Genomic DNA, 14,302 nt, shown 5'->3' with positions numbered 1-14,302 from the left:
GTTGCTCCTGTGGGTCGCTCTGGATGGGAGTCTGTTAGATGACTGAATGTAATGTAAATGTTCAGTGGCTTCACTACAGGTAGATTGTATGTTTTAATATTCAATTAAAAAAAAATAAGAATAAAAAAACACTTGGTGGCACGGAAAGGAAAGGAAAAGTGATATATTTTTCATGAGATGTGCTTCAAAAGTAATTAGGATTCATATAGGCCCAATGCAGACTATATCTGAATCAATGAAATATTTCTGGTGCTCTTAGATTTTATGTGGTGCTCCTAACTTTTGTAAGTTTGGAGCATCAGTGCTACCAATGAGCTGGTCTGAGGCTGACCTCAGTATCACTTGACAGACCTGCTTTGAACTGGACTTTCACACACGTCAGTTTCAAACCCTCTCCAGCTCCTCCACATGTAACAGTGTATCATCACACTTTCCAGTATTGAATGTCAGCCCCCAGTAATATGCACCTTTACTCCAGCCCTGCCTCGTCCATATTCCACCCTGAGTCTAAGAGTTAAGAGACAATAACCTCAGGTCTTTAATGTAAACAGAACTCAGACTTTACCCAATAACCCTGAGTACTAAAGTAGACCTTACAACAACAATACCTCATGTTGACCCTAACTTCCACCACCCTCACACTGTTTATTGTCTTTGATTCTCTAACCCAGCCTTGAGCTGGAGACTGAATCTGGAGTCTTCTCTCTCTCTCTCTCTCTCTCTCTCTCTCTCTCTCTCTCTCTCTCTCTCTCTCTCTCTTATATCCCCCCTAGTTTTCACCAGCCCTCTCTGTCTCAAATCCAGTCTTTCTTCCATTCCACTCAAGCTCTCTCTTGTTCCTTATTGCCACCTACCTCCCTCTCCATCTCTCTCTCGCTCTCTCTTCTACAGCCCTGAGACTTCACCTGTCTCTCTATTGGTTCCGTGTTTAACCAGAGGACACCACCCCACCCCCCCCCCTCCTCCCCCACATGGCCCTGCTCTTGACAGTGGAGAGAAACATTTCAGGTTTAAAGCAATTTTTCTGCAGTTGTAGACATTTTGCCACAGGGCGTAGAAAAAATGTCCCAATGTTATTTAAAAAATCATGACATTCTGCTCATTTCGCCATGGGGAAGATATATATATATATTTGCAGTTTTAAACCTAATTTACTGTAATTCTACCCATTTTGCCATGGGGTGAAGATAATTGCTGATGCACAACCAAATTTCAACCTTGCACCTTGTGTATTCTATTATTCTAACTCTCAACAGGAAGTTGGGACCCCACATTTTTTGTAATAAAACCTAGCAGCCTGGATATCTAAGCGACCGCTTATGTCGCTTTATGCCTGGAGCTAGCCCTGGACATCCCTTATGCCTTGAGCCAGCCCTGGACATCCCTTATGCCTGGAGCCAGCCCTGGACATCCCTTATGCCTTGAGCCAGCCCTGGACATCTCTTATGCCTTGAGCCAGCCATGGATATCCCTTATGCCTGGAGCCAGCCCTGGACATCTCTTATGCCTTGAGCCAGCCCTGGACATCCCTTATGCCTTGAGCCAGCCCTGGACATCTCTTATGCCTTGAGCCAGCCCTGGACATCCCTTATGCCTTGAGCCAACCCTGGACATCCCTTTGAGACCACTAATTAAATTAGCATCACTTCTTTCAGAAGGGCAAAGACTCCCACTGTTCTTTCCCTCTCTTTTATCCTGAAATGTTCATCCCCCTTTCCAGCTCTCACCTTGGCATGGAGAGGAGAACAGGGGGAGGGAGAGGAGAAGAGGGTAGGGAGAGTGCATATGAGATTGGGAAGGAGTAGAGAGATGTGAGGAAGGAAGGAAAATAGTCTAAAGGAGAGAGGTGGGGAGAGAGTATAGAGAGAGAAAGAGAGGAGAGAGAGAGAATAGAGAGAATAAGGAGAGAGAGGAGAAGAAAAAGAGGAGAGTCTTGTTTAGCTAATCAGTATTCTGATTGGTCGTGATAAAAGACATCTAGAGTCGTCATGGTAACCACTAACCACTCAGGTACTCTTCATCCACAGGAAGGAGAAAACAATTAAGAGCGTGTGGCTTGGGCTACAGCCTGTGTGTGTGTGTGTGTGTTCTGGAGTGAGAGACATACATACTCTAGAGTCTAGACTCCTATCCTGATTAGCATGACTTTGAACTCTCACTTCAAACACACAGGAGGTGATGCCTTGAATAATGCAACATCTCTCTCTCTCTCTCTCTCTCTCTCTCTCTCTCTCTCTCTCTCTCTCTCTCTCTCTCTCTCTCTCTCTCCCTCTCTCTCTCTCTTTCTCTCTCTCTCTCTCTCTCTCTCTCTCTTTCTCTCTCTCTTTCTCTCTCTCTCTCTCTCTCTCTCTCTCTCTCTCTCTCTCTCTCTCTCTCTCTCTCATTTAACCAGGTAAGTTGACGAAAACACATTTTAATTTACAGCAACAACCTGGAGGATAGTTACAGGGTGGAGGAGAGGGGATGACTGAGCCAATTGGAAGCTGGGGATGATTAGGTGGCCATGTGTCACGACTTCTGCCGAAGTCTGTTCCTCTCCTTGTTCGGGCGGCGTTCGGCGGTCGACGTCACCGGTCTTCTAGCCATCGCCGATCCACCTTTCATTTTCCATTTGTTTTGTCTTGTTTTCCCACACACCTGGTTTACATTCCCTCATTACTTGTCTGTGTGTGAAATTGTTTGCTGTGAAGTGTTTGTGCACTCTGACTGGTTCGCGACGGGTTATTTCTGTACCCATATTTTGTTGTTCTGGGTGCCGTTGGTTTTGCACATTAAACTGCTCTGGTTATTACCCAGTTCCGCTCCCCTGCGCCTGGCTTCCCTGCAGCCAGTCACGCACCTCTTACACCATGATGGAATGATGGCCTGATTGGAAATGTTGCCAGAACACTGGTGTTAACATCTCTGCAGTGTGGTATGCTGCTGTCTCTCTCTCTCTCATGTCACACACCCAATGACATGGCCTGATATACACTTTATATGGTGAGCTGCTAACAAGGCAGCAGCTACTCTTCCTGGAGTCCAAACATATTAAGGCAGTGTTAAGGCAGTACATCATATAACAGTGTTACACCAATACACATATCTACAATACAAAATGCATAATAGCATCATACGATAATATTACAATGTGCGTGTATGTAGAGTGCGTGTGCTAGCGTGTGTGTGCGTATGCGTGAGTGTGTGCCTGGGTGTGTGTGTCTCTTCACAGTCCGCGTTGTACCATAAGGTTTAGTTTTATCATTTTTTTAAATCAGATTTAACTGCTTGCATGAGATACTTGATGTGGAATAGAGTTCCATGTAGTTATGGCTCTGTGTTGTACTGTCCATTTCCCAGAGTCTGTTCTGGACATGGGGACTGTGAAGAGACCCCCGGTGGCATGTCTTGTGGGTTATGCATGGGTGTCTGAGCTGTGTGCTAGTCGTTTGAACAGATAGCTCAGTGCATTCAGCATGTCAATACCTCTCACAAAGACAAGTAATGATGCAATCAGTCTCTCCTCTACTTTGATCCAGGAGAGGTTGACATGCATGCCATTGATGTTAGCTCTCAGAGTACATTTAAGGGCCAGCCGTGCTGCTTTATTGCCTATGTCTCTCTTTGTGGCCCTTGACCATACCATACATTCACCAAATGTAAATCAAAACTAGACGTTGAAATTGTAGAGGGGTCACCCCCACCCCCTACATCCCCATACATCCGTCACAAGAAAAAATTTGCCCAGCGATCGTGATCCCACCTCTGTAGCACTGACTGAGGCAAAGTCACGACTTTCTCACATAACAAGAGAGCAATCAATCAAATGTCAAAGTCACGACTTTCTCACATAACAAGAGAGCAATCAATCAAATGTCAAAGTCAATCAAAGTTGTTTCTGACGCAGAAGCAGTGATTCTCTATCTTGTAAAAATTGTTGGTTGAAAATGTGTGTCCTTTAGAGCCTCTCTTTATGTTTTCTTTCAGACTTTCTTATCATCTTTGCTCAGGCTACGTCCTGAATGGCACTCTATTCCCTTCATCAGTGTTTCCCAACCCTGGTGGTCCTCCATTACCCCCAACAGTAAACATTTGTATTGTAACCTTGAACAAGCACACCTGAATCAACTTGTCAACTAATCATCAAGCCCTCAATGAGCTGAATGAGGTGTGTTTGTTCAGGGCTACAACAAAAATGTGTTCTGTTGGGGTTACTGGAGGACCAGGGTTGGGAAACACTACCCTACATGGTGCACTACTTTTGACCAGAGTCATATGGGCCCTGGTCAAAGTAGTGCACTATACAGGGAATAGGGTGCCATATGGGACGCACATAAGTATGGTGTGTCTGTGTTAGTGTTCTCTGAGTATTGATACTGGGTATTGATACCAACTCTGTAATGTTAGACTGGCAGCCCGATCAGGTTCACTTCCCTCCTCTTCCATAATGCCTCTACAGCAGGTGCCTACACCATTGACTATGGGCCTGTTGTTATTGCACTCTCAGCTTTATGTGTGTGTGTGTCACTCCGGTCACACTCTTCTTCTTCATGCTGTCTCTTCTCTCTCTCTCTCTCTCTCTCTCTCTCTCTCTCTCTCTCTCTCTCTCTCTCTCTCTCTCTCTCTCTCTCTCTCTCTCTCTCTCTCTCTCTCTCTCTCTCTACGCCTATATCCCTTTATCCCTCTCTCTCTCTGCTCAGGGGCACCGGTGTTGGAATGCCGGTTGGGTTAGTTGAGGATTTAACGCTAGAGTGGTGCTCAAAAGGCTGTGACTGAGCAAAGCTGGGATAGAACCAGAGATAGGGATAACTAAGTGCTTGGACAGTGAGAGCTGGGAATGAATAGGATAGAGCTGGGATAGATAGGGCCCCTGCTCCTCTCTCTCAACGACCTCTTTTTGCATTAGATGTGACCCAGAGATGGAGAGACACAGGGGAGTAGAGAGTTTGACCAGGGTCAGGGAAGACCAGGGGAGATGAGAGTTGTAATGAGCTGATTAAACCAGGGATTTACCCTCCTTTAGGGGTCTGGGTCGGTGAACTATAGTACCCCAGAGAGAGAGAGAAGGGAGGTGGGGGGATTAATTTAGATTGCTCACATCTCTGAAAATAAAGTATATGTGTGTGACCACTCTGACCATCTCTCCTTTCCTCTCTCCAGGGCTCCGGTAGGACCCCTAGTGGTGAGCCATCCCCCCGAGCAGACTACCTCCCTGTGGGCCAGAAGCCCGAGGCTGTGGTCCATGCCATGAAGGTGTTCGAGGTCCATGAGAATCTAGAGAAGAAGATCCCTGAAGACTACGACAAGGACCTCAGTGAAAAGGAGAAGGCCATCGTCAGGGAGATGTGTAACGTAAGGAACTCTCTCCTCCCTCACACACGACCTTTCTCACCCCCCCTCTCTTTTACTCTTTCTCTCTCTCCCTCACTCGTTTCCTTTCTTCTCCCTTCCTCTCTCCCTCTCCTATCCCAACAGCTAATAATGAGAGCTAGATGAAGATACGAGGGGACTGTCGAGTTGCAGCTTTCTCTCTCTCTCGCTCTCTCTCTGTGTGTCTGTCTGTCTGTCTGTCTGTCTGTCTGTCTGTCTGTCTGTCTGTCTGTCTGTCTGTCTGTCTGTCTCTCTCTCTCTCTCTCTCTCTCTCTCTCTCTCTCTCTCTCTCTCTCTCTCTCTCTCTCTCTCTCTCTCTCTCTCTCTCTCTCTCTCTCTCTCTCTCTCTCTCTCTCTCTCTCTCTCTCTCTCTCTCTCTCTCTCTCTCTCTCTCTCTCTCTCTCTCTCTCTCTCTCTCTCTCCTCCCCATTTCTGTTTGTTTGCCTGTCAGAATCACAAGCATGCCATCGCTTTGACGGAGGGCAGTGTTTCAATTATTGCACAATTGCCCTCCCTCCCTCCTTCCCTCCTCCATCCCTCTCACCTCTCCTCCCCCTCTCACCCCCTGGCTTCCCCCTGCTTTAATTGGAGGCTCCCATAAAGGAGGCGTAGTATTAGCGACGCACTTGTCTGCACCATTAAAATAACTTCACTGGGAGAAACAATGGAAGCTCCTGTTGAGGCCTTTTAAGCATCCGAGCTCTATTCTCCGTGCTATATACACCTCCCAGGCCCAGGATAGGACAGGATAGGACAGGACAGGGCAGGATAGGATCGGAAGGCTAGGAGGATAGGACTATGGGATAGAAGCTACAGGCTCCTCCCCATTCTCTCATCTCAACATCACATCCTCCGTCCACCCCCACAGATGTAGGCTCAGAATGGCATCCTATTTCCTTTATAGTGCACTAGTTTTGACTAGAGCCGATAGGGTTAGTGTAATATAAAAGGAATAGGGTATCATTTGTGCCACAACCATACAGCCTGAGACAGTGGAGTGGGGTACTCTGGGACCCGTGTGATGACACTTTTCTTGCAGGGACGACCCCAGGCCCTTCTAGTCTTTCAGCACTAAGCGATGCCTGTTGGTTTTTCCAGACAGAGCTCTGTACATGGAAGAGACACAGAGAACATGGAGGCAGAACACAACCATTTACAGTCAAGTATCCCATCAACCATAAAGAGATAAATACACCAATCCTGGTGAGGTCTATGTTACATGGTCCATCTCGGTGCTGTTGTTTTGTCCCTATGGTTGCATTGTGTGCTCAGATTATGTGGAACATACATTTTTGTAGCCCATTATTGGTTGGCTGGATTGATAGATTCCAGTCTCTGTGACCTCCCTTAGTAGACCCCAACAAACCACATGTCATAATTAAATGTCCGACAATAAAAAGCTTTGTGTAAGAGTGTTTGCAAACCTCATTAGTATAATTAGTACTAAATGTCCCTTCCACCTGGCATTTCTAGAGACCCCCGCTCATCTTAAAGGGCTGGATATACTGTAGCTAGTATATCCATTGTATGACAGTGTTGTGTAACAGTGTTTTGTGTCCCCCCCCCCTCTTTCCTGTCCTGTGTTGTGTTCTCAGGTGGTGTGGCGTAAACTGGGTGACGCTGCGGGCTCCAAGCCTTCAATCCGCCAGCATCTCTCTGGGAACCAGTTCAAAGGGCCTTTGTAGTCCCTAGGACAACATTAACCAGCACTCAAACGAGACAAACGGACAGACAGATAAATAAACAACAACAACAACAATGGATCCTCAGCACTGACTGGACAAAGGGGCACATCTCAATTGACCCTCTCCTACTCTCTCAGCACTGTGACCGTGGCTAGATGATCCAGACAAACCCTAACCTAAACCCAGCCCACTGCCTCTGCATTTGTGATATCCATCTTTAGCCTCCCTTAACCTCATGCCCTGGTGGATATTGGAATGGTGACCTGACCTGGGTAGTGGCTACAGACAATTTCAGATTAGGGCAAAACAGACCGTGGCGACGAACGGTTCGAAACAGCGGGTGGCCGTCCCATCGCCTCCACAGCACAACAGAACATCTGCCTTCATTTTCTGTTCCATGCCTGACTATTCTACATGTTGAATCGCCACCGTCAGTTGACAGTTATGGTGTGTTTTTAAAGAAGAGGAAGATGAGGAGGATAGGGGCATGAGGCATGCATTACCAACTAAACTGCCCCTTACAACCTCACAACCAGTCACTACAGTACCGAGCTACTATACCTGTGACCTGTTCTACAGTACTACACCTGACAGTCCCAACCAGTCACTACAGTACTGAGTTACTATACCTGTGACCTGTTCTACAGTACTACACCTGACAGTCCCAACCAGTCACTACAGTACTGAGTTACTATACCTGTGACCTGTTCTACAGTACTACACCTGACAGTCCCAACCAGTCACTACAGTACTGAGTTACTATACCTGTGATCTGTTCTACAGTACTACACCTGACAGTACCAACCAGTCACTATAGTACTGAGTTACTATACCTGTGACCTGTTCTACAGTACTACACCTGACAGTACCAACCAGTCACTACAGTACTGAGCTACTATACCTGTGACCTGTTCTACAGTACTACACCTGACAGTCCCAACCAGTCACTACAGTACTGAGCTACTACACCTGTGACCTGTTCTACAGTACTACACCTGACAGTACCAACCAGTCACTACAGTACTGAGTTACTACACCTGTGACCTGTTCTACAGTACTACACCTGACAGTCCCAACCAGTCACTACAGTACTGAGCTAGAGTACTACACCATCTCCACCCAACGTCTCTTTTTGTGTTTGTAAATGTTCACCTACCAAGTGTTCAAGACGGACAACCACTCTAGGACGGACTATTCTACTACAGGCCCTGTTCCGTTCTTGACTTTGCTTCCATGACGTCTCCACAGGCAACTGACTGACAACTGCTGACAACCTACTTTTAATATGAGGAGAAATCCTGGAAATGTTCTGATGTAATTTCCTTCGGTGTATAGTCACGAGCCATAGGTTTATATGACTTGAAACCTAGCTGCTCTAGCCTACTGTTTAATAGTGTAGTCCCCTTTTGCCTGAGCAAGAAGTATGTGTTCAAGTGTAGACAGAATTTATTTCAAAGTGTTCAACTAAATTCTAGCACCAAGTAAGTTATGTGTAACAAAACATAGCCCTGTTTTAAAAAAGTTATAATTTAAGACTGTGTTAGTTTGCGCCTCAAATGGCACCCTATTCCCTATACCAACACTATATAGGCATTAGGGTGCCATTTCAGATGCACACATTGTAACTGAGTACAGAAAGTGGAACACTGAGTTCAGTTTCATACCCTGTGTTTCAAAAGTTTCCTCCCAGGCAGAAAGCTTATAGCCTGGGTGGGTCTGTTTATGTTCTCCTGCCAACTCCTTCTAGAATTGTCATGCCAAAAATGTTCCATTTTAGTCATGCAGCAGACACTCTTATCCAGAGCAACTTACATTAGTGAGTTCATACATTTTCTCATACCGGTCCCCTGTGGGAATCAAACTCACAACCCTGTTGTTGCAAGCGCCCTGCTCTACCAACTGAGCCATACAGGACTTGACAATGGCTGCAATGGAGTTGGCAAAAGGACAAACAGTTCTCGGACCAGGCTTGAAAGCTTAGCCTGTCAGACTGAAACCTTAAGTCGAGGAAGAGTTTTGGTTCACGCATAATATAGTGTCACTTCTGATGATTGATCGTGGATTAGAAAGTCAGGATCTTGTTAGATGGAAGTGGACTTTGAATTCACAGTCTGAATTACTAATGTATGACAATCGTTGAAACAGGTTGAAAACAACCGTTATTTTGACCAGTCCTAAGTATTCCTCTATGAGCTCTTATAGGAAGCATACCTTATGAAGTCTCATTGGAGACTATGTATACTATACGAGGTCTCTTAGCTGGGTCCGATGTATACTGTATAAGGTGTCTTAGCTGGCTCCTGTACATTATGATGTGTTAGGCCCGATGTGTGCTCTATGAAGTCTCAGAGATGATCACTGTGCACAATGAAGTCTCCTAGAGTCCCTTTGTCTGCTCTATAAAGTCTCATAGCTGTCATGTCTATAGTAGGACTTCAGTGTACAATCCACTGATACGCGCCGATTATGTTGACATCAATTAAGGCAGCCCCCCGCACCTCTCTGATTCAGAGGGGTTGGGTTAAACGCGGAAGACACATTTCAGTCAAATGCATTCAGTTGTACAACTGACAAGGTATCCCCCTCCCTTTCCCCTTCCCCTTTCCCCCACTGCGTAGCTAAATTAAGCTTCATAGCTGTGTTCTATACTCTGTGGCACCTCCTAGCTGATTGCTGTGTATTTGAGTCATCTCAGTATTGTATGGTGAGGGCTAATAGATAAGCTACATAACATTGCCATGAGGCTGACATAACAGATGTCATTAAGGGTTATAGCAACATCACAGACAGATGTCATTAGGAGTAATAACATACACTACATGAGCAAAAGTATGTGGACACCTGCTCGTCGAACATCTCATTCCAAAATCATCGTCTTTAATATGGAGTTGGTCCCCCCTTTGCTTCTATAACAGCCTCCACTCTTCTGGGAAGGCTTTCCTCTAGATATTGGAACATTGCTGCGGGGACTTGCTTCCATTCAGCCACAAGAGCATTAGTGAGGTTGGGCACTGATGTTGGGCGATTGGGCCTGGCTCGTAGTCGGAGTTCCAATTCATCCCAAAGATGTTCGATGGGGTTGATGGCAGGGCTCTGTGCAGGCCAGTCAAGTTCTTCCACACCGATCTCGACAAACCATTTCTGTATGGACTTTTCTTTGTGCACGGGGGCAGTGTCATTGCTGTAACAGGAACGGGCCTTCTCCAAACTGTTGCCACAAAGTTGCAAGCACATATTCAGATTCGTCTGTCAGACTGCCATATGGTGAAGCATGATTTATCACTCCAGAGAACGCACTTCCACTGCTCCAGAGTCCAATGGTGGCGAGCTTTAAACCACTCCAGCTGATGCTTGGCATTGCACATGCTGATCTTAGGCTTGTGTGCGGCTGCTCGGCCATGGAAACCTATTTCATGAAGCTCCCAACGAACAGTTCTTGTGCTGAAGTTGCTTCCAGAGGGAGTTTGGAGTGTTGCAACCGAGGACAGACAATTGTTTCGCGCTACGCGCTTCAGCACTCGGCGGTCCCGTTCTGTGAGCTTGTGTGGCCTACCACTTCGCGACTGAGCCGTTGTTGCTTCTAGACATTTCCACTTCACAATAACAGCACTTACAGTTGACCGGGGCAGATCTAGCAGCTCTAGCAGCTCTAGCAATTTGATGAACTGACTTGTTGGAAAGTTGGCATCCTATGATGGTGCCATGTTGCAAGTCACTGAGCTCTTCAGTAAGGCCATTCTACTGCTAATGTTTGTCTATGGAGATCACATGGCTGTGTGCGCAGTTGTATACACCTGTCATCAACCGATGTGGCTGAAATAGACGAATCCACTAATTTGAAGGGGTGTCCACATACATTTGTATATATAGTGTATGACTATGTATATGATATCTTACCTATAGGGGTTCAGGAGTTGTATGTAAAACGAATGAAGTCTGATAGCTGTGCTGAGTTGTATGCATATGTAAGACCAGTGAATACTGTATATGAGTACTCATAAGAGTCTTATATACTGTATGAGTTCTGTTGGCTAGTCTGAGGTCTGAATAGGCAGTTATAAGCTGTTAAAAGACACTTGATGCATTCTCTCGGATATGTGTTCTAAAATCCGAGCTAAAGGTTTGCTGTCAGATTGGTAAATGAATCTGAATTGAGTTTGACACATTGTCAATCTATATAGGGGCATAATAAATGTATACCCTTTTTTTGGGTTATACAGAAGGGTGTGTATAAATGTACGTTTACACATCCCCATGAATTCTGGGTAAAAAACATTCTAATTGGAGAGAATATACTGTATTGATAGCAGAATATAGGCTGACTTTGCCCAAAATGTCACCGTATTCCCTATTTAGTGCTCTACATTTGACCAGAGCCCTATTTACCTTGGTCAAAAGTAGTGCACTTAATAGGGAATAGGTTACCATTTGGGATGTATCCGCTGTGTTTCAGTGTTGTTGAGGAGTCTGGATGCAGCAGGTGACTTTGAACAGTGATGGACTGACTGTGTGTTTGACCGGACTCGTAACATACAGTATAAGTGCTGTGTGAACAAAATGAGCAGGAATCAACAAGGAAAAGCTTCATATATAATACATGAGGTATATTCCTGATATATGAAGATAATTCTGTTTGAATCGAGGACCGCGATAAAAGCATATACTGTTCTGTACAGTGTTGTCTTTAATAGTCAGGCATTGATGACTAAGGAGTTTCCTAACGGAAAACTGTATGAATAAGTGTCCATACACACTCAAAGTCTTCACAAATTCAACTTTTGCAAAAGTGACCTTGTTCTTAAACAGATAAGTCTACACGCAACGGCCTGACTTTTATATTTGTTCATTTGAAAGCACAAAGTTCTGATTAGAAGTTTGACTATTTTCCTATTGTTACATTCAGTCACACCGCTTCTTTATCTCTCTATGCGGAACCGGTGATATTCTATGTTCTTTTTTCAGACTCTTTTCCTGTGCTACATAGTTTAAGGTATCCTAGGATATACAGTGCTATGTACATACATACGTACTCCTGTAGCATACAATGAACTAGCAGGCCTTTCTATTTAAAACGTGAAAACTGAAGTAAGCCGCTTTTTCATTTTTAAATAAAATTGAAGTATACTTTCTTTTTAACCCCTGCTGTGTTCGTCAGTTGTGAATGTTGATGGAAGTGTAACTTAGTGATACCTGTATATACAGTCCCAGTCAAAAGTTTGGACACCTAGTCATTCAAGGGTTTTTCTTTATTTTTTTTTACTATTTTCTACATTGTAGAATAATAGTGAAGAAATAAAACTATGAAATAACACATATGGAATCGTGTAGTAACCAAACAAGTGTTAAACAAATCAAAATATATTTTATATTTGAGATTCTTCAAAGTAGCCACACTTTGCCTCGATGAAAGCCTTGCACACTCTTGGCATTCTCTCAACCAGCTTCATGAATGGAATGCATTTCAATTAACAGGTGTGCTTTGGTAAAAGTTAATTTGTGGAATTTCTTTCCTTCTTAATGCGTTTGAGCCAATCAGTTGTGTTGTGACAAGGTAGGGGTGGTATACAGAAGATAGCCCTATTTGGTAAAAGACCAAGTCCATATTATGGCAAGAACAGCTCAAATAAGCAAAGAGAAACGACAGTCTATCATTACTTTAAGACATGAAGGTCAGTCAATCTGGAAACTGTCAAGAACTTTGAAAGTTTCTTCAAGTGCAGTCGCAAAAACCATCAAGCACTACGATGAAACTGGCTCTCATGAGGACCGTCACAGGAATGGAAGACCCAGAGTTACCTCTGCTGGAGAGGATAAGTTCATTAGTTACCAGCCTCAGAAATTACAGCCCAAATAAATGTTTCAAAGTTCAAGTAACAGACACATCTCAACATCAACTGTTCAGAGGAGACTGCATGAACCAGGCCTTCATGGTCGAATTGCTGTAAAGAAACCACTACTAAAGGACACCAATAAAAATAAGAAGAGACTTGCTTGGGCCAAGAAACACGAGCAATGGACATTAGACCGGTGGAAATCTGTCATTTGGTCTGATGAAATGTAAGATTTCTGGTTCCAACCGCTGTGTCTTTGTGATACGGATGATCTCCGCACGATGGTTCCCACCGTGAAGCATTGAGGAAGAGGTGTGATGGTGTGGGGGTACTTTGCTGGTGACACTGTTGGTGATTTAATTAGAATTCAAGGCACACTTAACCAGCATGGCTACTACAGCATTCTGCAGCGATATGCCATCCCATCTGGTTTGCGCTTAGTGGGACTATCATTTGCAAGCCTCCCCCTTTTTCCTCCAAACATAATGGTTATTATGGCCAAACAGTTATATTTTTATTTCATCAGACCAGAGGACATTTCTCCAAAAAGTACAATCTTTGTCCCCATGTGCAGTTGCAAACCGTAGTCTGGCTTTTTTATGGCGGTTTTGGAGCAGTGGCTTCTTCCTTGCTGAGCATCCTTTCAGGTTATGTTGATACAGGATTCGTTTTACTGTGGATATAGATACTTTTGTACCTGTTTCCTCCAGCATCTTCACAAGGTCCTTTGCTGTTGTTCTGGGATTGATTTGCACTTTTCGCACCAAAGTACGTTCATCTCTAGGAGACAGAAAGCGTCTCCTTCCTGAGCTGTATGATGGCTGCGTTGTCCCATGATGTTCATACTTGGGTACTATTTTTTATACAGATGAACGTGGTACCTTCAGGCGTTTGGAAATTGCCTCCCAAGGATGAACCAGACTTGTAAATCTTGGCTGATTTCTTTTGATTTTCCCATGATGTCAAGCAAAGAGGCACTGAGTTTGAAAGTAGGCCTTGAAATACATCCACAGATACACCTCCAATTAAGTCAAATGATGTCAATTAGCTTATCAGAAGCTTCTAAAGCCATGACATTATTTCTGGAATTTTCCAAGCTGTTTAACGGCACAGTCAACTTAGTGTATGTAAACTTCTGACCCACTGGAATTGTGATACAATGAATTATAAGTGACATAATCTATCAGTAAACAATTGTTTGAAAAATGACTTGTGTCATGCACAAAGTAGATTTTCTAACCGACTTGCCAAAACTATAGTTTGTTAACAAGAAATTTGTGGAGTGGTTGAAAAACGAGTTTTAATGACTCCAACCTAAGTGTATGTAAACTTCCGACTTCAACTGTGTACACATACACACACACGCATAAAAAGAAAAGATGGCTAACAAGCAACCTTCAAATTTAAGGAAGAGAGGAAGGATGCCTTTACTAAAGT

At 44.4% G+C, this 14,302-nt stretch overlaps 1 protein-coding gene across 3 annotated transcripts in view; it reads left to right on the top strand.

The window, feature by feature from the left end:
* The window catches only part of LOC139553288 (coiled-coil domain-containing protein 85C-A-like), a 55,118-nt gene extending 42,948 nt beyond the window's left edge, over positions 1-12,170 (top strand). For all 3 annotated transcript variants that reach the window (XM_071365465.1, XM_071365464.1, XM_071365463.1), the window contains 2 exons: positions 5,140-5,331; positions 6,945-12,170. In XM_071365465.1, coding sequence (XP_071221566.1) covers positions 5,140-5,331; positions 6,945-7,034 — 282 coding nt within the window. In that variant the 3' untranslated portion in view covers positions 7,035-12,170. The remainder of the gene's footprint in view (positions 1-5,139; positions 5,332-6,944) is intronic.
* The last annotated feature ends 2,132 nt before the right edge of the window (positions 12,171-14,302 follow it).

Source organism: Salvelinus alpinus, chromosome 25, assembly GCF_045679555.1.
Source record: "Salvelinus alpinus chromosome 25, SLU_Salpinus.1, whole genome shotgun sequence".
Classification (NCBI taxonomy): Eukaryota; Metazoa; Chordata; class Actinopteri; order Salmoniformes; family Salmonidae; genus Salvelinus; species Salvelinus alpinus.
Note: the sequence above shows the minus strand (reverse complement) of the source record. Positions and strands in the feature narration are given on the sequence as shown.